Source organism: Styela clava, chromosome 1, assembly GCF_964204865.1.
Source record: "Styela clava chromosome 1, kaStyClav1.hap1.2, whole genome shotgun sequence".
Taxonomy (NCBI): Eukaryota; Metazoa; Chordata; class Ascidiacea; order Stolidobranchia; family Styelidae; genus Styela; species Styela clava.
In genome coordinates, this window is record NC_135250.1 from 7,794,276 (window position 1) to 7,820,365 (window position 26,090).

Below are 26,090 nucleotides of genomic sequence, written 5' to 3' on the forward strand. Positions count from 1 at the left end.
TGTGCAATTGATATTTTCTCAAAATATAAATCAATTTTAATAAAATTGTTACGTTTATGACGTCACAATAACAAAATACACTTCGCCGGACGTGTCATTGCTTGTGGCATTTTATACTACTATATTTGTTTGCCGTTTAAAGTGATTTCCAGAATAATTGTTAGATAAAATTAAAATAAAAAACGCAGCTTTCCATCTCATGAAACAGGATTGTTTTCGTGTACACCGTATCTGTGTGCGGGTCGCTGACGACGATTTCGCCACTCGTTTGCCTTGCTCATAACTGTATTAGCACGGACCGCAGCAATGAAGTCCAAACAGACTTCATAATTGCGCCAAGCAAAGTGATTAGTTCTTTTCTAAGCGCCTCATAGTGTTGTGCTGGAAGCCTGCTTAGTAAATTGGTTTGCAGCTCAGGAACCGGTGGACACTTTGTTGTGTTATCATACGGACTTCAAACTGAGGTTACTTGGTTTAAAAAGATTGGTAAGTTCTGAATTACGTCAGGTTTATTTGTGTTTGTTTTATGTTAATGCACTAATGTAGTATTGCGGTACAATACTTTCATATGGAAGGGCTATTCGTACACTAATTAATTGTTGTGACCTAAGTGACAGAATTTCCGTACTTCATTGGGACTGAGAATATTCTGCCAACCGTATTTTCATGTAAAATTGACCTTCGCACTATTTATGCTTTCAAATAACAAAGCGTTCACACGATCCTCATTTGCTGCGAAGCTAGACAATGTATTTACGCTACAAGCATTTTTATTACTCAGTAAAATCACATATTTAAGCAAATTAAATGAGACGGTCAAAGAACAGCACACCACAGTTGGCAGAAATATTCATGTACAGGAACGCACTTCGATATCGAAACACAGGGTGTAACAAAATGAAAATGATTAGGTGGTCTAATTATCGCGTTTTCAGACTTTAGTTTGGTTCTAATTTCAATGTCCGAATCAAATTGGAACTATTTTGAGTTAAAACACGTCCAACTGTTAACTTAAGTTGGTTAAATTAACCCAATATGCTATGAGAGTACAATGATATCTCAGTTTACAAACATCCATGTGCATGGTATCCACAGCCATAAATATAATGACAAATACACATATCACTGAACAAAATAAATTGAATTTAGTCCCAGCGCAAAATGAATATATTCTGAGATTGACTTTTTGAAGATTCTTGTAAATAACAAATATTAAATGAATAACCTTGAACGTTGTTTCGGATGTTTTTAATAAGATAGTTGTATATATAATGAAAGCGTGGTTTATTGGTAAAATGTTTTTGCTAAATTTTTTTGTCGATATATATATATATATGTAGAATTATATTAACTGGGATTTTGCCGTACACGTAAGAGACGGTCAAATTTCAAATGGAATGTGGAGATTCTAAATATTAAATAAATTTATCTCATAAGAGACAAACAGCATATTGTTCTGATAAGACGGTGGAAAACATGTATGTAATCGTCACTTGACATTGGCTTGCCATCTATAAATACACATTGATTCTGTTAGACATAAATTCCGCAAAAATAAGACACAAGAATTCACATATCGTCCTTATTATATATCAGCACATTTTAATTTGCTGTATTTTAGAACATAATTGTTGAAGCATTAATAAAATTGATAGCGTCTCAGATAATCTAACACCCCTTTATCACAAAACAAGCTAGCGAAAGCTTCGTTTCTAGAAGTTATATATGCAAGATGTCAAAAAATTAGTTGATGGATAAATATATTTAAATAAAAAAACTTGGTTAATATGTGAATGATATGAACTTTCCACCGTTAGTGCGCCCTGCTGAATGGAACGACAATACGCTTGTAAACATGGTCCAAAGAATCAACTCCTCATGCCGCAAGGTGTCTCGCGTAATTGCCCACATAAAGAATGTGAACTTCCTGGAAAGGTTGTCGTTCGACTATTGTTATATTGGCTCGTCGAATTTTGCCTATTACAAGAAAGATACAGCTAATCTGAATCTTAGAGTGAAGAAAGTATTTAGCCTGGTTTAATCAAATTGTCTAATAAACCTGCAAAATTCTACGTCTTGTTATTTGGTTTCAGTATTTGAATCAATTTTTCTTCAAATCTCACTCTACTCAAAAAAAGGCATGAAGCAATTAGATATTAATCGCGGCTGTTGGAAGAGTTTACATGAAACTATTTGCCATTGAGTAACGCTTTATTAGTTTTCGCAAACGGGAAGCAAGTTATTTTTGTCATTTTCAATGTTTCCAAAATAAACTATACCCAACCTGAGTGGATTGCATGAACCAACGTAACAGACTATGGTATATATATACTTTTATTTACATTACATATATATTCACTAAAATTCTTGCACACAAACAAACACAAACACAATAAATGAACAAACTACCCTACCAATTTCTGATGTGTTAATATAAAACCTACAAATTGTTTGTTGCTGACTTAAAATACGTTGTTGAATAAAACAAAATGATTAAATATTTAAATTCAAATTGTAGCAAACAACAACAAATTGTAAACTACATTCATAATGCATACATAGTACAATATAATACATAAAGCAATTTCACATTTGCGAAATGGTTCAATAATAACACTGCAATAAATGCAAGCAAATGAAGACCTTGTAGTATTACAATCGTTCTTAGGAGCGATGGTGTTGTGGTTATGGCGTTGCACTGACTATGTTGGTATCGTATGGACATTCGACAGGCCACGTGAACGGGGGATCGCCAGGTAATCATACACCGTTCGGTGAGAATAACTTGCACCAATTTGAGGGATGAAAAACCCGCGTGTTGTGTAACTCTTCGAAATTAGCCAAATTTGGAATAGAACAATTGGCACTAATTAGGACAGTCCAAAAATAATTTGAAACCAAATCAAAGTAAAAGACTTTCAGAAAACAAAACTATTCTACTTTGAACTAAAGGGATTGGACTAACAATTGCAGAAAAGAAGCTGTTGTCAACAACATGAACAACATTACAGCAACACTACTGTCTGCGAGTTGTTTCTGTAAATAGTCAGATTTTCAGTATAAAAAATAAAAAAATCTCAAGGCTCAATTGGCCATACAGAAACATTTCACATCCAAGTAGGAACATTATCCAAACAGAGCATTTCCTTAACTAGTCAGGCTCGTCACAAGCCTCAAGGTGAAACCACCATGTCGTTGGAAACACTGTTGATTGAATGAATGTTATATGCTGGGTTTTGATATTTGAAAACAATTATTAATGATGTTCTGTTGTTGCCTTAATTTTTGGTACAAAATAAATGAAAGATTGATGAATATCGCCTAAAAATTTATGATAATTCATTCGGGAATTTTTGCGAAAATTGCTACAACACATTGTTTTTAACATACGCACCAATGTGAATCAATTGTTAAAATAAAGTACAATAATTGAATTTAGAAGATGACTGGACTTTTTATAAATAAATTAACCATTAATAATTCTCAGATTGACGGTATTTCTTATGACCTAACCTTTGCTTTATCGGTGAGCTTGAACAACGGACTAGCCTTGGTTCGAGATCTTTAATACGAATGCGACACCAACATCTTATGCAAACGCACTAATCACTGAGTCATCGCGACCAAAGTTGCGACATCATTGACAGAGCATTCGGCTGCTTTCAAATTGGTAAACTCCGTAACATAGAACTATATATATATATGTGACAAACAGGGTTAAGAATTTAAGGGTCTTTAGCTAAATGATAGATGCGTTTGCCACTACGTTTAAACAGAATTAGAATCATACCACTGTAAGTTGAGAGGTACATGTTGAGAGGTACATCCCCCAACAATTACTACTTATATGCATCTGGAATGAATACCCACCTAACCAGACCAGGTGTGGAGAATGGGCAAGCATTCGATTACCAGTGGGATAAATACAAAGTATAATCCTAATACTACCTATATAAAATACTATCGACACAGAGTTGTAAGTCGAGCCGAGTTTATCTGTACAGGATTGGGTGCGCGAATTAGTTTGAATGGAAAATGAACATATTTTTCAATTATCAAATTCAACTAATTAACATGTATTGGAATTCCCTATAAAGATTTGTTTACATTATTAAATAATTTTACCAATCTCATTAAATTTACAATTACAACAATTTTAATTCTGGATGGCGCTTGGAATTGTGAATTCTGGTCAAGTATATGGGTTAAAATCAGCTTGCTTACAACTCTGTGCCCCTAAATAGTCACTCACGCTCGCACTCACTCAATTATAATTAAATTTTTCTGTTAATGTTTGCGATGTAAACCCAAACATCGCGCAAATGGGAATAACAAGCATTTCAGAAACTTGCTTGCTTTCTTCCCCTTTGCTATCTGTTGAGGATGAACACGTCGGTGGTTACGTCTTGTGTTGATTGGCTCGTTCTCCATTTTCATGGGTTTCAGTTTTGCCTCCATTGTTTCCTCTGTTCTTGCTCTCTCAAGGCTGTAAAGAATCATGTATATGTGTCAGTTGGAACTCTGAAACAGGACTTCACTTGATCGTAAATTGAACCACTTGTGCGTATATATGACTAGCCACTTGGCCAAAAGAACTTACACGCTGCTCTAGTCAATTATTATGTCGTGACTCTATTAAGTGTTACCAGTACTGGCGTTTAAATTTACCCGTTAGTAAAAGCAGACGGGACATACGACTTTCTTATTATACATAACTCTTGATTCTACGTCGTTAAAAAACGTCGTTAATTAGAAATAAATAAACACAAGTTAGTAATCACCATTCGTCAATGAGTTCGTCAACCATCACGTTGAGAATTTCCGCTACGTTGCTGCAATATTGATACGATAAAAGTATTTCTTCCGGATAATTCGGTATGGGTAGGGCGACTGCTTGTGGTTTAGGATCATGAACCGATTCTTGATCAGACAATCCAAGAATGTCGTCCTCCAGTTGCAGGCTTTCCAAAGATCCTTTTTAACCAAAATATGTTCAATATAGGGCACGAAACTTGAACTTCCCAACGGTTATTTCCATTCACAAACATTAACATTTTCGTTAAAATGTAGTTCCAGACGAGCCCTCAGCACCCTGGCTACAAATATGTAGGGCCGACCGGTCGGCTTTAATCTATAAATACGAGTATAGGTCATCACATTTTTTTGTTCCTAAACTACGACTCAATATTGTCTCACATTTCACTCTGCTTACTCAAACTTACTTAAATTCGGATAGCTGCGTGTTTCCATTATCGGAACAATTGCCTGATCTTGCGTCATCACGATAGGTTCGCTAACCATTTTCTCCATAATTTTCTGATATTCGACATGCTTCGTTTCGAACAAACCTGGGAATTTATAACTAATTTTTTAACATCTATATTTTAAAATTCCATTACATATTTTAAAAATATATACTTACTCAAGATGCAAGGTGAACTTTGAGTGCTCAGCCAGCATTCCTGCTTCGGTTTTTGAATGATTGATGGATTGAGATAGTACTCGCTTCTCCACTTTTTGGTTGTCGTTAGTGGTGAGATCTATGTAAATTAAAAAAAATTGTACCATGGACATTTTAAATAGTAGTGATACAAATATCATGCCCAAAATGAAGCGAAAATTCAGAAAGATGATATGTATTAGTAGATTCGGTGCACTAATAGAGAAGAGGTTTGTTAACGTTTACGCTATCTTAACTTCACCCTAAATAACTCTTCTCTACAAAAAAGTAGTCAGCTGATGTACAAGATTAATGATAGGTTCATGATCTTTTGTGAGAAAGTCTCCCATATTCTTTTGTAGAAAAAAAATCAACACAGTTATCGCATACCGCAGGCATGTGCATACTGGCATTTAAATTTCAATTAATTGCTTACCATCATATCCCCAGAAGCTTTCATAATATTCATTCTCGACTGCATAATTGTCATCTAGTTGTTCACGCGGTGAAAACTGTGCAATTGATATTTTCTCAAAATATAAATCAATTTTAATAAAATTGTTACGTTTATGGCGTCACAATAACAAAATACACTTCGCCGGACGTGCCATTGCTTGTGGCAATTTATACTACTATATTTGTTTGCCGTTTAAAGTGATTTCCAGAATAAGTGTTAGATAAAATTAAAATAAAAAAAGCAGCTTTGCATCTCGTGAAACAGGATTGTTTTCGTGTACACCGTATCTGTGTGCGGGTCGCTGACGACGATTTCGCCACTCGTTTGCCTTGCTCATAACTGTATTAGCACGGTCCGCAGCAATGAAGTCCAAACAGACTTCATAATGGCGCCAAGCAAAGTGATTAGTTCTTTTCTAAGCGCCTCATAGTGTTGTGCTGGAAGCCTGCTCAGTAAATTGGTTTGCAGCTCAGGAATCGGTGGACACTTGGTTGTGTTATCATACGGACTTCAAACTGAGGTTACATGGTTTAAAAAGATCGGTAAGTTCTGAATTACGTCAGGTTTATTTGTGTTTGTTTTATGTTAATGCACTAATGTAGTATTGCGGTACAATACTTTCATATGGAAGGGCTATTCGTACACTAATGAATTGTTGTGACCTAAGTGACAGAATTTCCGTCCTTCATTGGGACTGAGAATATTCTGCCAACCGTATTTTCATGTAAAATTGACCTTCGCACTATTTATGCTTCCAAATAACAAAGCGTTCACACGATCCTCATTTGCTGCAAAGCTAGACAATGTATTTTACGCTACAAGCATTTTTATTACTCAGTAAAATCACATATTTAAGCAAATTAAATGAGACGGTCAAAGAACAACACACCACCGTTGGCAGAAATATTCATGTACAGGAACGGCACTTCGATATCGAATAAGAAACACAGGGTGTAACAAAATGAAAATGATTAGGTGGTCTAATTATCGCGTTTTTAGACTTTAGTTTGGTTCTAATTTCAATATCCGAATCAAATTGGAATTATTTTGAGTTAAAACACGTCCAACTGTTAACTTAAGTCGGTTAAATTAACCCAATATGCTATGAGAGTACAATGATATCTCAGTTTACAAACATCCATGTGCATGGTATCCACAGCCATAAATATAATGACAAATACACATATCACTGAACAAAATAAATTGAGTTTAGTCCCAGCGCAAAATGAATATAATCTGAGATAAGCAATTGACTTTTTGAAGATTCTTGTTAATAACAAATATTAAATCAATAACCTTGAACTTTGTTTCGGATGTTTTTAATAAGATAGTTGTATATATGATGAAAGCGTGGTTTAATGTTAAAATGTTTTTGCTAATTTTTTTTGTCGGTATATATATATATATATATATATGTAGAAATATATGAACTGGGATTTTGCCGTACACGTAAGAGACGGCCAAATTTCAAATGGAATGTGGAGATTCTAAATATTAATAGACATAAATTCCGCAAAAATAATACACAAGAATTTACATATCGTCCTTATTATATATCAGCACATTTTAATTTGCCATATTTAAGAACCTAATTGTTGAAGCATTAATAAAATTGATAGCGTCTCAGCTAATGTAACACCCCTTTATCACAAACCAATTTAGCGAAAGCTTCGTTTCTAGAAGTTATATATGCGAGTTATATATGTCAAAAAATTAGTTGATGGATAAATATATTCAAATAAAAAAAACTTGGTTAATATGTAAATGATATAAACTTTCCACCGCTAGTGCGCCCTGCTCAATGAAACGACAATACGCTTGTAAACATGGTCCAAAGAATCAACTCCTCATGCCGCAAGGTGTCTCGCGTAATTGCCCACATAAAAAATGTGAACTTCCTGGAAAGGCTGTCGTTCGACTATTGTTATATTGGCTCGTCGAATTTTGCCTATTACAAGAAAGATACAGCTAATCTGAATCTTACAGTGAAGAAAGTATTTAGCCTGGTTTAATCAAATTGTCTAATAAACCTGTAAAATTCTACGTCATGTTATTTGGTTTCAGTATTTGAATAATTTTTCTTCAAATCTTACTCTACTCAAAAAAAGGCATGAAGCAATTAGATATTAATCGCGGCTGTTGGAATAGTTTACATGAAACTATTTGCCATTGAGTAACGCTTTATTAGTTTTCGCAAGCTGGAAGCATGATCTTTTTGTCATTTTCAATGTTTTCAAAATAAACTATACCCAACCTGAGTGGATTGCATGAACCAACGTAACAGACTATGGTATATATATACTTTTATTTACATTACATATATATTCACTAAAATTCTTACACACAAACAAACACAAACACAATAAATGAACAAACTACCCCACCAATTTCTAATGTGTTAATATAAAACCTACAAATTGTTTGTTGCTGACTTAAAATACGTTGTTGAATAAAACAAAATAATTAAATATTTAAATTCAAATTGTAGCAAACAACAACAAATTGTAAACTACATCCATAATGCAATCATAGTACGATATAATACATAAAGCAATTTCACATTTGCGAAATGGTTCAATAATAACACTGCAATAAATGCAAGCAAATGAAGACATAGTAGTATTACAATCGTTCTTAGGAGCGATGGTGTTGTGGTTATGGCGTTGCACTGACCACGTTGGTATCGTATGGACATTCGACAGGGCACGTTAACGGGGGATCGCCAGGTAATCATACAACGTTCGGTGAGAATAACTTGCACCAATTTGAGGGATGAAAAACCCGCGTGTTGGTGTAACTCTTCGAAATTAGCCAAATTTGGAATAGAACAATTGGCACTAGTTAGGACATTCCAAAAATAATTTGAAACCAAATCAAAGTAAAAGACTTTCAGAAAACAAAACTATTCTACTTTGAACTAAAGGGATTGGTCTAACAATTGCAGAAAAGAAGCTGTTGTCAACAACATGAACAACATTACAGCAACACTACTGTCTGCGAGTTGTTTCTGTAAATAGTCAGATTTTCAGTATAAAAAATAAAAAAATCTCAAGGCTCAATTGGCCATACAGAAACATTTCACATCCAAGTAGGAACATTATCCAAACAGAGCATTTCCTTAACTAGTCAGGCTCGTCACAAGCCTCAAGGTGAAACCACCATGTCGTTGGAAACACTGTTGATTGAATGAATGTTATATGCTGGGTTTTGATATTTGAAAACAATTATTAATGATGTTCTGTTGTTGCCTTAATTTTTGGTACAAAATAAATGAAAGATTGATGAATATCGCCTAAAAATTTATGATAATTCATTCGGGAATTTTTGCGAAAATTGCTACAACACATTGTTTTTAACATACGCACCAATGTGAATCAATTGTTAAAATAAAGTACAATAATCGAATTTAGAAGATGACTGGACTTTTTATAAATAAATTAACCATTAATATTTCTCAGATTGACGGTATTTCTTATGACCTAACCTTTGCTTTATCGGTGAGCTTGAACAACGGACTAGCCTTGGTTCGAGATCTTTAATACGAATGCGATACCAACATCTTATGCAAACGCACTAATCACTGAGTCATCGCGACCAAAGTTGCGACATTATTGACAGAGTATTCGGCTGCTTTCAAATTGGTAAACTTCGTAACATAGAACTATATATATATATGTGCCAAACAGGGTTAAGACTTTAAGGGTCTTTAGCTAGATGATAGATGCGTTTGCCACTACGTTAAAACAGAATTAGAATCATACCACTGTAAGTTGAGAGGTACATGTTGAGAGGTACATCCCCCAACAATTACTACTTATATGCATCTAGAATGAATACCCACCTAACCAGACCAGGTGTGGAGAATGGGCAAGCATTCGATTACCAGTGGGATAAATACAAAGTATAATCCTAATACTACCTATATAAAATACTATCGACACAGAGTTGTAAGTTGAGCCGAGTTTATCTGTACAGGATTGGGTGCGCGATTTAGTTTGAATGGAAAATGAACATATTTTTCAATAATCAAATTCAACTAATTAACATGTATTGGAATTCCCTATAAAGATTTGTTTACATTATTAAATAATTTTACCAATCTCATTAAATTTACAATTACAACAATTTTAATTCTGGATGGCGCTTGGAATTGTGAATTCTGGTCAAGTATGTGGGTTAAAATCAGCTTGCTTACAACTCTGTGCCCCTAAATAGTCACTCACGCTCGCACTCACTCAATTATAATTAAATTTTTCTGTTAATGTTTGCGATGTAAACCCAAGCATCGCGCAAATGGGAATAACAAGCATTTCAGAAACTTGCTTGCTTTCTTCCCCTTTGCTTTCTGTTGAGGATGAACACGTCGGTGGTTACGTCTTGTGTTGATTGGCTCGTTCTCCATTTTCATGGGTTTCAGTTTTGCCTCCATTGCTTCCTCTGTTCTTGCTCTCTCAAGGCTGTAAAGAATCATGTATATGTGTCAGTTGGAACTCTGAAACAGGACTTTACTTGATCGTAAATTGAACCACTTGTGCGTATATATGACTAGCCACTTGGCCAAAAGAACTTACACGCTTCTCTAGTCAATTATTATGTCGTGACTCTATTAAGTGTTACCAGTACTGGCGTTTAAATTTACCCGTTAGTAAAAGCAGACGGGACATACGACTTTCTTATTATACATAACTCTTGATTCTACGTCGTTAAAAAACGTCGTTAATTAGAAATAAATAAATACAAGTTAGTAATCACCATTCGTCAATGAGTTCGTCAACCATCACGTTGAGAATTTCCGCTACGTTGCTGCAATATTCATACGATAAAAATATTTCTTCCGGATAATTCGGTATGGGTAGGGCGACTGCTTGTGGTTTAGGATCATGAACCGATTCTTGATCAGACAATCCAAGAATGTCGTCCTCCAGTTGCAGGCTTTCCAAAGATCCTTTTTAAACAAAATATGTTCAATATAGGGCACGAAACTTGAACTTCCCAACGGTTATTTCCATTCACAAACATTAACATTTTCGTTAAAATGTAGTTCCAGACGAGCCCTCAGCACCCTGGCTACAAATATGTAGGGCCGACCGGTCGGCTTTAATCTATAAATACGAGTATAGGTCATCACATTTTTTTGTTCCTATACTACGACTCAATATTGTTTCACATTTCACTCTGCTTACTCAAACTTACTTAAATTCGGATAGCTGCATGTTTCCATTATCGGAACAATTGCCTGATCTTGCGTCATCACGATAGGTTCGCTAATCATTTTCTCCATAATTTTCTGATATTCGACATGCTTCGTTTCGAACAAACCTGGGAATTTATAACTAATTTTTTAACATCTATATTTTAAAATTCCATTACATATTTTAAAAATATATACTTACTCAAGATGCAAGGTGAACTTTGAGTGCTCAGCCAGCATTCCTGCTTCGGTTTTTGAATGATTGATGGATTGAGATAGTACTCGCTTCTCCACTTTTTGGTTGTCGTTAGTGGTGAGATCTATGTAAATTAAAAAAAATTGTACCATGGACATTTTAAATAGTAGTGATACAAATATCATGCCCAAAATGAAGCGAAAATTCAGAAAGATGATATGTATTAGTAGATTCGGTGCACTAATAGAGAAGAGGTTTGTTAACGTTTACGCTATCTTAACTTCACCCTAAATAACTCTTTTCTACAAAAAAGTAGTCAGCTGATGTACAAGATTAATGATAGGTTCATAATCTTTTGTGAGAAAGTCTCCCATATTCTTTTGTAGAAAAAAAAATCGACACAGTTATCGCATACCGCAGGCATGTGCATACTGGCATTTAAATTTCAATTAATTGCTTACCATCATATCCCCAGAAGCTTTCATAATATTCATTCTCGACTGCATAATTGTCATCTAGTTGTTCACGCGGTGAAAACTGTGCAATTGATATTTTCTCAAAATATAAATCAATTTTAATAAAATTGTTACGTTTATGACGTCACAATAACAAAATTCACTTCGCCGGACGTGCCATTGCTTGTGGCATTTTATACTACTATATTTGTTTGCCGTTTAAAGTGATTTCCAGAATAAGTGTTAGATAAAATTAAAATAAAAAAAGCAGCTTTCCATTTCATGAAACAGGATTGTTTTCGTGTACACCGTATCTGTGCGCGGGTCGCTGACGACGATTTCGCCACTCGTTTGCCTTGCTCATAACTGTATTAGCACGGTCCGCAGCAATGAAGTCCAAACAGACTTCATAATGGCGCCAAGCAAAATGATTAGTTCTTTTCTAAGCGCCTCATAGTGTTGTGCTGGAAGCCTGCTTAGTAAATTGGTTTGCAGCTCAGGAATCGGTGGACACTTGGTTGTGTTATCATACGGACTTCAAACTGAGGTTACATGGTTTAAAAAGATCGGTAAGTTCTGAATTACGTCAGGTTTATTTGTGTTTGTTTTATGTTAATGCACTAATGTAGTATTGCGGTACAATACTTTCATATGGAAGGGCTATTCGTACACTAATGAATTGTTGTGACCTAAGTGACAGAATTTCCGTCCTTCATTGGGACTGAGAATATTCTGCCAACCGTATTTTCATGTAAAATTGACCTTCGCACTATTTATGCTTCCAAATAACAAAGCGTTCACACGATCCTCATTTGCTGCAAAGCTAGACAATGTATTTTACGCTACAAGCAATTTTATTACTCAGTAAAATCACATATTTAAGCAAATTAAATGAGACGGTCAAAGAACAACCTACCACAGTTGGCAGAAATATTCATGTACAGGAACGGCACTTCGATATCGAATAAGAAACACAGGGTGTAACAAAATGAAAATGATTAGGTGGTCTAATTATCGCGTTTTTAGACTTTAGTTTGGTTCTAATTTCAATGTCCGAATCAAATTGGAATTATTTTGAGTTAAAACACGTCCAACTGTTAACTTAAGTTGGTTAAATTAACCCAATATGCTATGAGAGTACAATGATATCTCAGTTTACAAACATCCATGTGCATGGTATCCACAGCCATAAATATAATGACAAATACACATATCACTGAACAAAATAAATTGAGTTTAGTCCCAGCGCAAAATGAATATAATCTGAGATAAGCAATTGACTTTTTGAAGATTCTTGTAAATAACAAATATTAAATCAATAACCTTGAACTTTGTTTCGGATGTTTTTAATAAGATAGTTGTATATATGATGAAATCGTGGTTTAATGTTAAAATGTTTTTGCTAATTTTTTTTGTCGATATATATACATATATGTAGAAATATATGAACTGGGATTTTGCCGTACACGTAAGAGACGGTCAAATTTCAAATGGAATGTGGAGATTCTAAATATTAATAGACATAAATTCCGCAAAAATAATACACAAGAATTTACATATCGTCCTTATTATATATCAGCACATTTTAATTTGCTATATTTAAGAACCTAATTGTTGAAGCATTAATAAAATTGATAGCGTCTCAGCTAATTTAACACCCCTTTATCACAAACCATTTTAGCGAAAGCTTCGTTTCTAGAAGTTATATATGCGAGTTATATATGTCAAAAAATTAGGATAAATGGATAAATATATTCGAATAAAAAAAAAACTTGGTTAATATGTAAATGATATAAACTTTCCACCGCTAGTGCGCCCTGCTCAATGAAACGACAATACGCTTGTAAACATGGTCCAAAGAATCAACTCCTCATGCCGCAAGGTGTCTCGCGTAATTGTCCACATAAAGAATGTGAACTTCCTGTAAAGGCGGTCGTTCGACTATTGTTATATTGGCTCGTCGAATTTTGCCTATTACAAGAAAGATACAGCTAATCTGAATCTTACAGTGAAGAAAGTATTTAGCCTGGTTTAATCAAATTGTCTAATAAACCTGTAAAATTCTACGTCTTGTTATTTGGTTTCAGTATTTGAATAATTTTTCTTCAAATCTTACTCTACTCAAAAAAAGGCATGAAGCAATTAGATATTAATCGCGGCTGTTGGAATAGTTTACATGAAACTATTTGCCATTGAGTAACGCTTTATTAGTTTTCGCAAGCGGCAAGCATGATCTTTTTGTCATTTTCAATGTTTCCAAAATAAACTATACCCAACCTGAGTGGATTGCAGGAACCAACGTAACAGACTATGGTATATATATACTTTTATTTACATTACATATATATTCACTAAAATTCTTACACACAAACAAACACAAACACAATAAATGAACAAACTACCCTACCAATTTCTGATGTGTTAATATAAAACCTACAAATTGTTTGTTGCTGACTTAAAATACGTTGTTGAATAAAACAAAATAATTAAATATTTAAATTCAAATTGTAGCAAACAACAACAAATTGTAAACTACATCCATAATGCAATCATAGTACGATATAATACATAAAGCAATTTCACATTTGCGAAATGGTTCAATAATAACACTGCAATAAATGCAAGCAAATGAAGACTTAGTAGTATTACAATCGTTCTTAGGAGCGATGGTGTTGTGGTTAAGGCGTTGCACTGACTACGTTGGTATCGTATGGACATTCGACAGACCACGTGAACGGGGGATCGCCAGGTAATCATACACCGTTCGGTGAGAATAACTTGGACCAATTTAAGGGATGAAAAACCCGCGTGTTGGTGTAACTCTTCGAAATTAGCCAAATTTGGAATAGAACAATTGGCACTAAATAGGACAGTCCAAAAATAATTTGAAACCAAATCAAAGTAAAAGACTTCCAGAAAACAAAACTATTCTACTTTGAACTAAAAGGAATGGACTAACAATTGCAGAAAAGAAGCTGTTGTCAACAACATGAACAACATTACAGCAACACTACTGTCTGCGAGTTGTTTCTGTAAATAGTCAGATTTCCAGTATAAAAAATAAAAAAATCTCAAGGCTCAATTGGCCATACAGAAATATTTCACATCCAAGTAGGAACATTATCCAAACAAAGCATTTCCTTAACTAGTCAGGCTCGTCACAAGCCTCAAGGTGAAACCACCATGTCGTTGGAAACACTGTTGATTGAATGAATGTTATATGCTGGGTTTTGATATTTGAAAACAATTATTAATGATGTTCTGTTGTTGCCTTAATTTTTGGTACAAAATAAATGAAAGATTGATGAATATCGCCTAAAAATTTATGATAATTCATTCGGGAATTTTTGCGAAAATTGCTACAACACATTGTTTTTAACATACGCACCAATGTGAATCAATTATTAGAATAAAGTACAATAATCGAATTTAGAAGATGACCTGACTTTTTATAAATAAATTAACCATTAATAATTCTCAGATTGACGGTATTTCTTATGACTTAACCTTTGCTTTATCGGTGAGCTTGAACAACGGACTAGCCTTGGTTCGAGATCTTTATTACGAATGCGATACCAACATCTTATGCAAACGCACTAATCACTGAGTCATCGCGACCAAAGTTGCGACATTATTGACAGAGCATTCGGCTGCTTTCAAATTGGTAAACTTCGTAACATAGAACTATATATATATATATGTGCCAAACAGGGTTAAGACTTTAAGGGTCTTTAGCTAGATGATAGATGCGTTTGCCACTACGTTAAAACAGAATTAGAATCATACCACTGTAAGTTGAGAGGTACATGTTGAGAGGTACATCCCCCAACAATTACTACTTATATGCATCTAGAATGAATACCCACCTAACCAGACCAGGTGTGGAGAATGGGCAAGCATTCGATCACCAGTGGGATAAATACAAAGTATAATCCTAATACTACCTATATAAAATACTATCGACACAGAGTTGTAAGTTGAGCCGAGTTTATCTGTACAGGATTGGGTGCGCGATTTAGTTTGAATGGAAAATGAACATATTTTTCAATTATCAAATTCAACTAATTAACATGTATTGGAATCCCCTATAAAGATTTGTTTACATTATTAAATAATTTTACCAATCTCATTAAATTTACAATTACAACAATTTTAATTCTGGATGGCGCTTGGAATTAATCAGCTTGCTTACAACTCTGTGCCCCTAAATAGTCACTCACGCTCGCACTCACTCAATTATAATTAAATTTTTCTGTTAATGTTTGCGATGTAAACCCAAGCATCGCGCAAATGGGAATAACAAGCATTTCAGAAACTTGCTTGCTTTCTTCCCCTTTGCTTTCTGTTGAGGATGAACACGTCGGTGGTTACGTCTTGTGTTGATTGGCTCGTTCTCCATTTTCATGGGTTTCAGTTTTGCCTCCATTGCTTCCTCTATTCTTGCTTTCTCAAGGCTGTAAAGAATCATGTATATGTGTCAGATGTAACTCTGAAACAGGACTTTACATGAACGTAAATTGAACCACTTGTGCGTATATATGACTAGCCACTTGGCCAAAAGAACTTACACGCTGCTTTAGTCAATTATTATGTCGTGACTCTATTAAGTGTTACCAGTACTGGCGTTTAAATTTACCCGTTAGTAAAAGCAGACGGGACATACGACTTTCTTATTTTACATAACTCTTGATTCTGCGTCGTTAAAAAACGTCGTTAATTAGAAATAAATAAACACAAGTTAGTAATCACCATTCGTCAATGAGTTCGTCAACCATCACGTTGAGAATTTCAGCTACGTTGCTGCAATATTCATACGATAAAAATATTTCTTCCGGATAATTCGGTATGGGTAGGGCGACTGCTTGTGGTTTAGGATCATGAACCGATTCTTGATCAGACAATCCAAGAAAGTTGTCCTCCAGTTGCAGGCTTTCCAAAGATCCTTTTTAAACAAAATATGTTCAATATAGGGCACGAAACTTGAACTTCCCAACGGTTATTTCCATTCACAAACATTAACATTTTCGTTAAAATGTAGTTCCAGACGAGCCCTCAGCACCCTGGCTACAAATATGTAGGGCCGACCGGTCGGCTTTAATCTATAAATACGAGTATAGGTCATCACATTTTTTTGTTCCTATACTACGACTCAATATTGTTTCACATTTCACTCTGCTTACTCAAACTTACTTAAATTCGGATAGCTGCGTGTTTCCATTATCGGAACAATTGCCTGATCTTGCGTCATCACGATAGGTTCGTTAACCATTTTCTCCGTAATTTTCTGATATTCGACATGCTTCGTTTCGAACAAACCTGGGAATTTATAACTAATTTTTTAACATCTATATTTTAAAATTCCATTACATATTTTAAAAATATATACTTACTCAAGATGCAAGGTGAACTTTGAGTGCTCAGCCAGCATTCCTGCTTCGGTTTTTGAATGATTGATGGATTGAGATAGTACTCGCTTCTCCACTTTTTGGTTGTCGTTAGTGGTGAGATCTATGTAAATTAAAAAAAATTGTACCATGGACATTTTAAATAGTAGTGATACAAATATCATGCCCAAAATGAAGCGAAAATTCAGAAAGATGATATGTATTAGTAGATTCGGTGCACTAATAGAGAAGAGGTTTGTTAACGTTTACGCTATCTTAACTTCACCCTAAATAACTCTTTTCTACAAAAAAGTAGTCAGCTGATGTACAAGATTAATGATAGGTTCATAATCTTTTGTGAGAAAGTCTCCCATATTTTTTTGTAGAAAAAAAAATCGACACAGTTATCGCATACCGCAGGCATGTGCATACTGGCATTTAAATTTCAATTAATTGCTTACCATCATATCCCCAGAAGCTTTCATAATATTCATTCTCGACTGCATAATTGTCATCTAGTTGTTCACGCGGTGAAAACTGTGCAATTGATATTTTCTCAAAATATAAATCAATTTTAATATAATTGTTACGTTTATGACGTCACAATAACAAAATACACTTCGCCGGACGTGCCATTGCTTGTGGCATTTTATACTACTATATTTGTTTGCCGTTTAAAGTGATTTCCAGAATAAGTGTTAGATAAAATTAAAATAAAAAAAGCAGCTTTGCATCTCGTGAAACAGGATTGTTTTCGTGTACACCGTATCTGTGTGCGGGTCGCTGACGACGATTTCGCCACTCGTTTGCCTTGCTCATTACTGTATTAGCACGGTCCGCAGCAATGAAGTCCAAACAGACTTCATAATGGCGCCAAGCAAAGTGATTAGTTCTTTTCTAAGCGCCTCATAGTGTTGTGCTGGAAGCCTGCTCAGTAAATTGGTTTGCAGCTCAGGAATCGGTGGACACTTGGTTGTGTTATCATACGGACTTCAAACTGAGGTTACATGGTTTAAAAAGATCGGTAAGTTCTGAATTACGTCAGGTTTATTTGTGTTTGTTTTATGTTAATGCACTAATGTAGTATTGCGGTACAATACTTTCATATGGAAGGGCTATTCGTACACTAATGAATTGTTGTGACCTAAGTGACAAAATTTCCGTCCTTCATTGGGACTGAGAATATTCTGCCAACCGTATTTTCATGTAAAATTGACCTTCGCACTATTTATGCTTCCAAATAACAAAGCGTTCACACGATCCTCATTTGCTGCAAAGCTAGACAATGTATTTTACGCTACAAGCATTTTTATTACTCAGTAAAATCACATATTTAAGCAAATTAAATGAGACGGTCAAAGAACAACACACCACCGTTGGCAGAAATATTCATGTACAGGAACGGCACTTCGATATCGAATAAGAAACACAGGGTGTAACAAAATGAAAATGATTAGGTGGTCTAATTATCGCGTTTTTAGACTTTAGTTTGGTTCTAATTTCAATGTCCGAATCAAATTGGAATTATTTTGAGTTAAAACACGTCCAACTGTTAACTTAAGTCGGTTAAATTAACCCAATATGCTATGAGAGTGCAATGATATCTCAGTTTACAAACATCCATGTGCATGGTATCCACAGCCATAAATATAATGACAAATACACATATCACTGAACAAAATAAATTGAGTTTAGTCCCAGCGCAAAATGAATATAATCTGAGATAAGCAATTGACTTTTTGAAGATTCTTGTTAATAACAAATATTAAATCAATAACCTTGAACTTTGTTTCGGGTGTTTTTAATAAGATAGTTGTATATATGATGAAAGCGTGGTTTAATGTTAAAATGTTTTTGCCAATTTTTTTTGTCGATATATATATATATATATGTAGAAATATATGAACTGGGATTTTGCCGTACACGTAAGAGACGGCCAAATTTCAAATGGAATGTGGAGATTCTAAATATTAATAGACATAAATTCCGCAAAAATAATACACAAGAATTTACATATCGTCCTTATTATATATCAGCACATTTTAATTTGCTATATTTAAGAACCTAATTGTTGAAGCATTAATAAAATTGATAGCGTCTCAGCTAATGTAACACCCCTTTATCACAAACCAATTTAGCGAAAGCTTCGTTTCTAGAAGTTATATATGCGAGTTATATATGTCAAAAAATTAGTTGATGGATAAATATATTCAAATAAAAAAAACTTGGTTAATATGTAAATGATATAAACTTTCCACCGCTAGTGCGCCCTGCTCAATGAAACGACAATACGCTTGTAAACATGGTCCAAAGAATCAACTCCTCATGCCGCAAGGTGTCTCGCGTAATTGCCCACATAAAAAATGTGAACTTTCTGGAAAGGCTGTCGTTCGACTATTGTTATATTGGCTCGTCGAATTTTGCCTATTACAAGAAAGATACAGCTAATCTGAATCTTACAGTGAAGAAAGTATTTAGCCTGGTTTAATCAAATTGTCTAATAAACCTGTAAAATTCTACGTCATGTTATTTGGTTTCAGTATTTGAATAATTTTTCTTCAAATCTTACTCTACTCAAAAAAAGGCATGAAGCAATTAGATATTAATCGCGGCTGTTGGAATAGTTTACATGAAACTATTTGCCATTGAGTAACGCTTTATTAGTTTCGCAAGCTGGAAGCATGATCTTTTTGTCATTTTCAATGTTTCCAAAATAAACTATACCCAACCTGAGTGGATTGCATGAACCAACGTAACAGACTATGGTATATATATACTTTTATTTACATTACATATATATTCACTAAAATTCTTACACACAAACAAACACAAACACAATAAATGAACAAACTACCCCACCAATTTCTGATGTGTTAATATAAAACCTACAAATTGTTTGTTGCTGACTTAAAATACGTTGTTGAATAAAACAAAATAATTAAATATTTAAATTCAAATTGTAGCAAACAACAACAAATTGTAAACTACATCCATAATGCAATCATAGTACGATATAATACATAAAGCAATTTCACATTTGCGAAATGGTTCAATAAAAACACTGCAATAAATGCAAGCAAATGAAGACTTAGTAGTATTACAATCGTTCTTAGGAGCGATGGTGTTGTGGTTATGGCGTTGCACTGACTACGTTGGTATCGTATGGACATTCGACAGGCCACGTGAACGGGGGATCGCCAGGTAATCATACAACGTTCGGTGAGAATAACTTGCACCAATTTGAGGGATGAAAAACCCGCGTGTTGGTGTAACTCTTCGAAATTAGCCAAATTTGGAATAGAACAATTGGCACTAATTAGGACAGTCCAAAAATAATTTGAAACCAAATCAAAGTAAAAGACTTTCAGAAAACAAAACTATTCTACTTTGAACTAAAGGGATTGGTCTAACAATTGCAGAAAAGAAGCTGTTGTCAACAACATGAACAACATTACAGCAACACTACTGTCTGCGAGTTGTTTCTGTAAATAGTCAGATTTTCAGTATAAAAAATAAAAAAATCTCAAGGCTCAATTGGCCATACAGAAACATTTCACATCCAAGTAGGAACATTATCCAAACAAAGCATTTCCTTAACTAGTCAGGCTCGTCACAAGCCTCAAGGTGAAACCACCATGTCGTTGGAAACACTGTTGATTGAATGAATGTTATATGCTGGGTTTTGATATTTGAAAACAATTATTAATGATGTTCTGTTGTTGCCTTAATTTTTGGTACAAAATAAATGAAAGATTGATGAATATCGCCTAAAAATTATGATAATTCATTCGGGAATTTTTGCGAAAATTGCTACAACACATTGTTTTTAACATACGCACCAATGTGAATCAATTGTTAAAATAAAGTACAATAATCGAATTTAAAAGATGACTGGACTTTTTATAAATAAATTGACCATTATTAATTCTCAGATTGACGGTATTTCTTATGACCTAACTTTTGCTTTATCGGTGAGCTTGAACAACGGACTAGCCTTGGTTCGAGATCTTTAATACAAATGCGATACCAACATCTTATGCAAACGCACTAATCACTGAGTCATCGCGACCAAAGTTGCGACATTATTGACAGAGCATTCGGCTGCTTTCAAATTGGTAAACTTCGTAACATAGAATTATATATATATATGTGCCAAACAGGGTTAAGACTTTAAGGGTCTTTAGCTAGATGATAGATGCGTTTGCCACTACGTTAAAACAGAATTAGAATCATACCACTGTAAGTTGAGAGGTACATGTTGAGAGGTACATCCCCCAACAATTACTACTTATATGCATCTAGAATGAATACCCACCTAACCAGACCAGGTGTGGAGAATGGGCAAGCATTCGATTACCAGTGGGATAAATACAAAGTATAATCCTAATACTACCTATATAAAATACTATCGACACAGAGTTTTAAGTTGAGCCGAGTTTATCTGTACAGGATTGGGTGCGCGATTTAGTTTGAATGGAAAATGAACATATTTTTCAATAATCAAATTCAACTAATTAACATGTATTGGAATTCCCTATAAAGATTTGTTTACATTATTAAATAATTTTACCAATTTCATTAAATTTACAATTACAACAATTTTAATTCTGGATGGCGCTTGGAATTGTGAATTCTGGTCAAGTATATGGGTTAAAATCAGCTTGCTTACAACTCTGTGCCCCTAAATAGTCACTCACGCTCGCACTCACTCAATTATAATTAAATTTTTCTGTTAATGTTTGCGATGTAAACCCAAGCATCGCGCAAATGGGAATAACAAGCATTTCAGAAACTTGCTTGCTTTCTTCCCCTTTGCTTTCTGTTGAGGATGAACACGTCGGTGGTTACGTCTTGTGTTGATTGGCTCGTTCTCCATTTTCATGGGTTTCAGTTTTGCCTCCATTGCTTCCTCTGTTCTTGCTCTCTCAAGGCTGTAAAGAATCATGTATATGTGTCAGTTGGAACTCTGAAACAGGACTTTACTTGATCGTAAATTGAACCACTTGTGCGTATATATGACTAGCCACTTGGCCAAAAGAACTTACACGCTGCTCTAGTCAATTATTATGTCGTGACTCTATTAAGTGTTACCAGTACTGGCGTTTAAATTTACCCGTTAGTAAAAGCAGACGGGACATACGACTTTCTTATTATACATAACTCTTGATTCTACGTCGTTAAAAAACGTCGTTAATTAGAAATAAATAAACACAAGTTAGTAATCACCATTCGTCAATGAGTTCGTCAACCATCACGTTGAGAATTTCCGCTACGTTGCTGCAATATTCATACGATAAAAATATTTCTTCCGGATAATTCGGTATGGGTAGGGCGACTGCTTGTGGTTTAGGATCATGAACCGATTTTTGATCAGACAATCCAAGAATGTCGTCCTCCAGTTGCAGGCTTTCCAAAGATCCTTTTTAAACAAAATATGTTCAATATAGGGCACGAAACTTGAACTTCCCAACGGTTATTTCCATTCACAAACATTAACATTTTCGTTAAAATGTAGTTCCAGACGAGCCCTCAGCACCCTGGCTACAAATATGTAGGGCCGACCAGTCGGCTTTAATCTATAAATACGAGTATAGTTCATCCCTTTTTTTTGTTCCTATACTACGACTCAATATTGTTTCACATTTCACTCTGCTTACTCAAACTTACTTAAATTCGGATAGCTGCGTGTTTCCATTATCGGAACAATTGCCTGATCTTGCGTCATCACGATAGGTTCGCTAACCATTTTCTCCATAATTTTCTGATATTCGACATGCTTCGTTTCGAACAAACCTGGGAATTTATAACTAGTTTTTTAACATCTATATTTTAAAATTCCATTACATATTTTAAAAATATATACTTACTCAAGATGCAAGGTGAACTTTGAGTGCTCAGCCAGCATTCCTGCTTCGGTTTTTGAATGATTGATGGATTGAGATAGTACTCGCTTCTCCACTTTTTGGTTGTCGTTAGTGGTGAGATCTATGTATATTAAATAAAATTGTACCATGGACATTTTAAATAGTAGTGATACAAATATCATGCCCAAAATGAAGCGAAAATTCAGAAAGATGATATGTATTAGTAGATTCGGTGCACTAATAGAGAAGAGGTTTGTTAACGTTTACGCTATCTTAACTTCACCCTAAATGACTCTTTTCTACAAAAAAGTAGTCAGCTGATGTACAAGATTAATGATAGGTTCATAATCTTTTGTGAGAAAGTCTCCTATAGTTTTTTGTAGAAAAAAAAATCGACACAGTTATCGCATACCGCAGGCATGTGCATACTGGCATTTAAATTTCAATTATTTGCTTACCATCATATCCCCAGAAGCTTTCATAATATTCATTCTCGACTGCATAATTGTCATCTAGTTGTTCACGCGGTGAAAACTGTGCAATTGATATTTTCTCAAAATATAAATCAATTTTAATAAAATTGTTACATTTATGACGTCACAATAACAAAATACACTTCGCCGGACGTGCCATTGCTTGTGGCATTTTATACTACTATATTTGTTTGCCGTTTAAAGTGATTTCCAGAATAAGTGTTAGATAAAATTAAAATAAAAAAAGCAGCTTTCCATCTCATGAAACAGGATTGTTTTCGTGTACACCGTATCTGTGTGCGGGTCGCTGACGACGATTTCGCCACTCGTTTGCCTTGCTCATAACTGTATTAGCACGGTCCGCAGCAATGAAGTCCAAACAGACTTCATAACGGCGCCAAGCAAAGTGATTAGTTCTTTTCTAAGTGCCTCATAGTGTTGTGCTGGAAGCCTGCTCAGTAAATTGGTTTGCAGCTCAGGAATCGGTGGACACTTGGTTGTGTTATCATACGGACTTCAAACTGAGGTTACATGGTTTAAAAAGATCGGTAAGTTCTGAATTACGTCAGGTTTATTTGTGTTTGTTTTATGTTAATGCACTAATGTAGTATTGCGGTACAATACTTTCATATGGAAGGGCTATTCGTACACTAATGAATTGTTGTGACATAAGTGACAGAATTTCCGTCCTTCATTGGGACTGAGAATATTCTGCCAACCGTATTTTCATGTAATATTGACCTTCGCACTATTTATGCTTCCAAATAACAAAGCGTTCACACGATCCTCATTTGCTGCAAAGCTAGACAATGTATTTTACGCTACAAGCATTTTTATTACTCAGTAAAATCACATATTTAAGCAAATTAAATGAGACGGTCAAAGAACAACACACCACAGTTGGCAGAAATATTCATGTACAGGAACGGCACTTCGATATCGAATAAGAAACACAGGGTGTAACAAAATGAAAATGATTAGGTGGTCTAATTATCGCGTTTTTAGACTTTAGTTTGGTTCTAATTTCAATGTCCGAATCAAATTGGAATTATTTTGAGTTAAAACACGTCCAACTGTTAACTTAAGTTGGTTAAATTAACCCAATATGCTATGAGAGTACAATGATATCTCAGTTTACAAACATCCATGTGCATGGTATCGACAGCCATAAATATAATGACAAATACACATATATATCACTGAACAAAATAATTTGAATTTAGTCCCAGCGCAAAATGAATATAATCTGAGATAAGCAATTGACTTTTTGAAGATTCTTGTTAATAACAAATATTAAATCAATAACCTTGAACTTTGTTTCGGATGTTTTTAATAAGATAGTTGTATATATGATGAAAGCGTGGTTTAATGTTAAAATGTTTTTGCTAATTTTTTTTGTCGATATATATATATGTAGAAATATATGAACTGGGATTTTGCCGTACACGTAAGAGACGGCCAAATTTCAAATGGAATGTGGAGATTCTAAATATTAATAGACATAAATTCCGCAAAAATAATACACAAGAATTTACATATCGTCCTTATTATATATCAGCACATATTAATTTGCTATATTTAAGAACCTAATTGTTGAAGCATTAATAAAATTGATAGCGTCTCAGCTAATTTAACACCCCTTTATCACAAACCAATTTAGCGAAAGCTTCGTTTCTAGAAGTTATATATGCGAGTTATATAAGTCAAAAAATTAGTTGATGGATAAATATATTCAAATAAAAAAAACTTGGTTAATATGTAAATGATATAAACTTTCCACGGCTAGTGCGCCCTGCTCAATGAAACGACAATACGCTTGTAAACATGGTCCAAAGAATCAACTCCTCATGCCGCAAGGTGTCTCGCGTAATTGCCCACATAAAAAATGTGAACTTCCTGGAAAGGCTGTCGTTCGACTATTGTTATATTGGCTCGTCGAATTTTGCCTATTACAAAAAAAATACAGCTAATCTGAATCTTACAGTGAATAAAGTATTTAGCCTGGTTTAATCAAATTGTCTAATAAACCTGTAAAATTCTACGTCTTGTTATTTGGTTTCAGTATTTGAATAATTTTTCTTCAAATCTTACTCTACTCAAAAAAAGGCATGAAGCAATTAGATATTAATCGCGGCTGTTGGAATAGTTTACATGAAACTATTTGCCATTGAGTAACGCTTTATTAGTTTTCGCAAGCGGGAAGCATGATCTTTTTGTCATTTTCAATGTTTCCAAAATAAACTATACCCAACCTGAGTGGATTGCATGAACCAACGTAACAGACTATGGTATATATATACTTTTATTTACATTACATATATATTCACTAAAATTCTTACACACAAACAAACACAAACACAATAAATGAACAAACTACCCCACCAATTTCTGATGTGTTAATATAAAACCTACAAATTGTTTGTTGCTGACTTAAAATACGTTGTTGAATAAAACAAAATAATTAAATATTTAAATTCAAATTGTAGCAAACAACAACAAATTGTAAACTACATCCATAATGCAATCATAGTACGATATAATACATAAAGCAATTTCACATTTGCGAAATGGTTCAATAAAAACACTGCAATAAATGCAAGCAAATGAAGTCTTAGTAGTATTACAATCGT

At 34.4% G+C, this 26,090-nt stretch overlaps 4 protein-coding genes across 6 annotated transcripts; all 4 read right to left on the reverse strand.

Annotated features, from left to right (window-relative positions):
- Nucleotides 1–3,834: 3,834 nt before the first annotated feature.
- Nucleotides 3,835–5,970, reverse strand: LOC144421085 (uncharacterized). Of its 2 annotated transcripts, XM_078111315.1 has the most exons (5): nucleotides 5,877–5,970; nucleotides 5,423–5,540; nucleotides 5,223–5,348; nucleotides 4,782–4,974; nucleotides 3,835–4,486 (listed from the first exon to the last, which is right to left on the reverse strand). In XM_078111315.1, exons 1-5 carry the CDS (start codon nucleotides 5,928–5,930, stop codon nucleotides 4,288–4,290), a joined length of 690 nt encoding a protein of 229 aa, XP_077967441.1. In that variant the 5' UTR covers nucleotides 5,931–5,970; the 3' UTR covers nucleotides 3,835–4,287. The 2 variants fall into 2 exon arrangements, with proteins under 2 accessions (XP_077967441.1, XP_077967471.1); XM_078111345.1 differs by lacking the exon at nucleotides 5,223–5,348.
- Nucleotides 5,971–8,793: 2,823 nt separating this feature from the next.
- LOC120339203 (uncharacterized) lies at nucleotides 8,794–11,839 on the reverse strand. Of its 2 annotated transcripts, XM_078115527.1 has the most exons (5): nucleotides 11,746–11,839; nucleotides 11,291–11,408; nucleotides 11,091–11,216; nucleotides 10,650–10,842; nucleotides 8,794–10,354 (listed from the first exon to the last, which is right to left on the reverse strand). In XM_078115527.1, the coding sequence occupies exons 1-5, from the start codon at nucleotides 11,797–11,799 to the stop codon at nucleotides 10,156–10,158; spliced, it is 690 nt and encodes a 229-aa protein (XP_077971653.1). In that variant the 5' UTR covers nucleotides 11,800–11,839; the 3' UTR covers nucleotides 8,794–10,155. The 2 variants fall into 2 exon arrangements, with proteins under 2 accessions (XP_077971653.1, XP_077971654.1); XM_078115528.1 differs by lacking the exon at nucleotides 11,091–11,216.
- A 4,155-nt stretch (nucleotides 11,840–15,994) lies between these two features.
- Nucleotides 15,995–17,678, reverse strand: LOC144425240 (uncharacterized). The gene is made up of 5 exons (XM_078114776.1): nucleotides 17,585–17,678; nucleotides 17,130–17,247; nucleotides 16,930–17,055; nucleotides 16,489–16,681; nucleotides 15,995–16,193 (listed from the first exon to the last, which is right to left on the reverse strand). The coding sequence occupies exons 1-5, from the start codon at nucleotides 17,636–17,638 to the stop codon at nucleotides 15,995–15,997; spliced, it is 690 nt and encodes a 229-aa protein (XP_077970902.1). The 5' UTR covers nucleotides 17,639–17,678.
- A 3,983-nt stretch (nucleotides 17,679–21,661) lies between these two features.
- Nucleotides 21,662–23,539, reverse strand: LOC144428322 (uncharacterized). The gene is made up of 5 exons (XM_078117409.1): nucleotides 23,446–23,539; nucleotides 22,991–23,108; nucleotides 22,791–22,916; nucleotides 22,350–22,542; nucleotides 21,662–22,054 (listed from the first exon to the last, which is right to left on the reverse strand). Exons 1-5 carry the CDS (start codon nucleotides 23,497–23,499, stop codon nucleotides 21,856–21,858), a joined length of 690 nt encoding a protein of 229 aa, XP_077973535.1. The 5' UTR covers nucleotides 23,500–23,539; the 3' UTR covers nucleotides 21,662–21,855.
- Nucleotides 23,540–26,090: the final 2,551 nt, after the last annotated feature.

Bases quoted from the DNA above. Each gene is read 5' to 3' on its own strand.
- LOC144421085 (XM_078111315.1), bottom strand. From the start codon at position 5,930: ATGACAATTATGCAGTCGAGAATGAATATTATGAAAGCTTCTGGGGAT. The intron at 5,541-5,876 runs GTAAGCAATTAA...TAATTTACATAG, and splicing joins AAGCTTCTGGGGATATGATG to ATCTCACCACTAACGACAAC. The intron at 4,487-4,781 runs GTGATTACTAAC...GATTCTTTACAG, and splicing joins GACGAACTCATTGACGAATG to CCTTGAGAGAGCAAGAACAG.
- LOC120339203 (XM_078115527.1), bottom strand. From the start codon at position 11,799: ATGACAATTATGCAGTCGAGAATGAATATTATGAAAGCTTCTGGGGAT. The intron at 11,217-11,290 runs GTAAGTATATAT...ATAAATTCCCAG, and splicing joins AAGTTCACCTTGCATCTTGA to GTTTGTTCGAAACGAAGCAT. The intron at 10,843-11,090 runs GTAAGTTTGAGT...TTGTTTAAAAAG, and splicing joins ATGCAGCTATCCGAATTTAA to GATCTTTGGAAAGCCTGCAA.
- LOC144425240 (XM_078114776.1), bottom strand. From the start codon at position 17,638: ATGACAATTATGCAGTCGAGAATGAATATTATGAAAGCTTCTGGGGAT. The intron at 17,248-17,584 runs GTAAGCAATTAA...TAATTTACATAG, and splicing joins AAGCTTCTGGGGATATGATG to ATCTCACCACTAACGACAAC. The intron at 16,194-16,488 runs GTGATTACTAAC...GATTCTTTACAG, and splicing joins GACGAACTCATTGACGAATG to CCTTGAGAAAGCAAGAATAG.
- LOC144428322 (XM_078117409.1), bottom strand. From the start codon at position 23,499: ATGACAATTATGCAGTCGAGAATGAATATTATGAAAGCTTCTGGGGAT. The intron at 22,917-22,990 runs GTAAGTATATAT...ATAAATTCCCAG, and splicing joins AAGTTCACCTTGCATCTTGA to GTTTGTTCGAAACGAAGCAT. The intron at 22,055-22,349 runs GTGATTACTAAC...GATTCTTTACAG, and splicing joins GACGAACTCATTGACGAATG to CCTTGAGAGAGCAAGAACAG.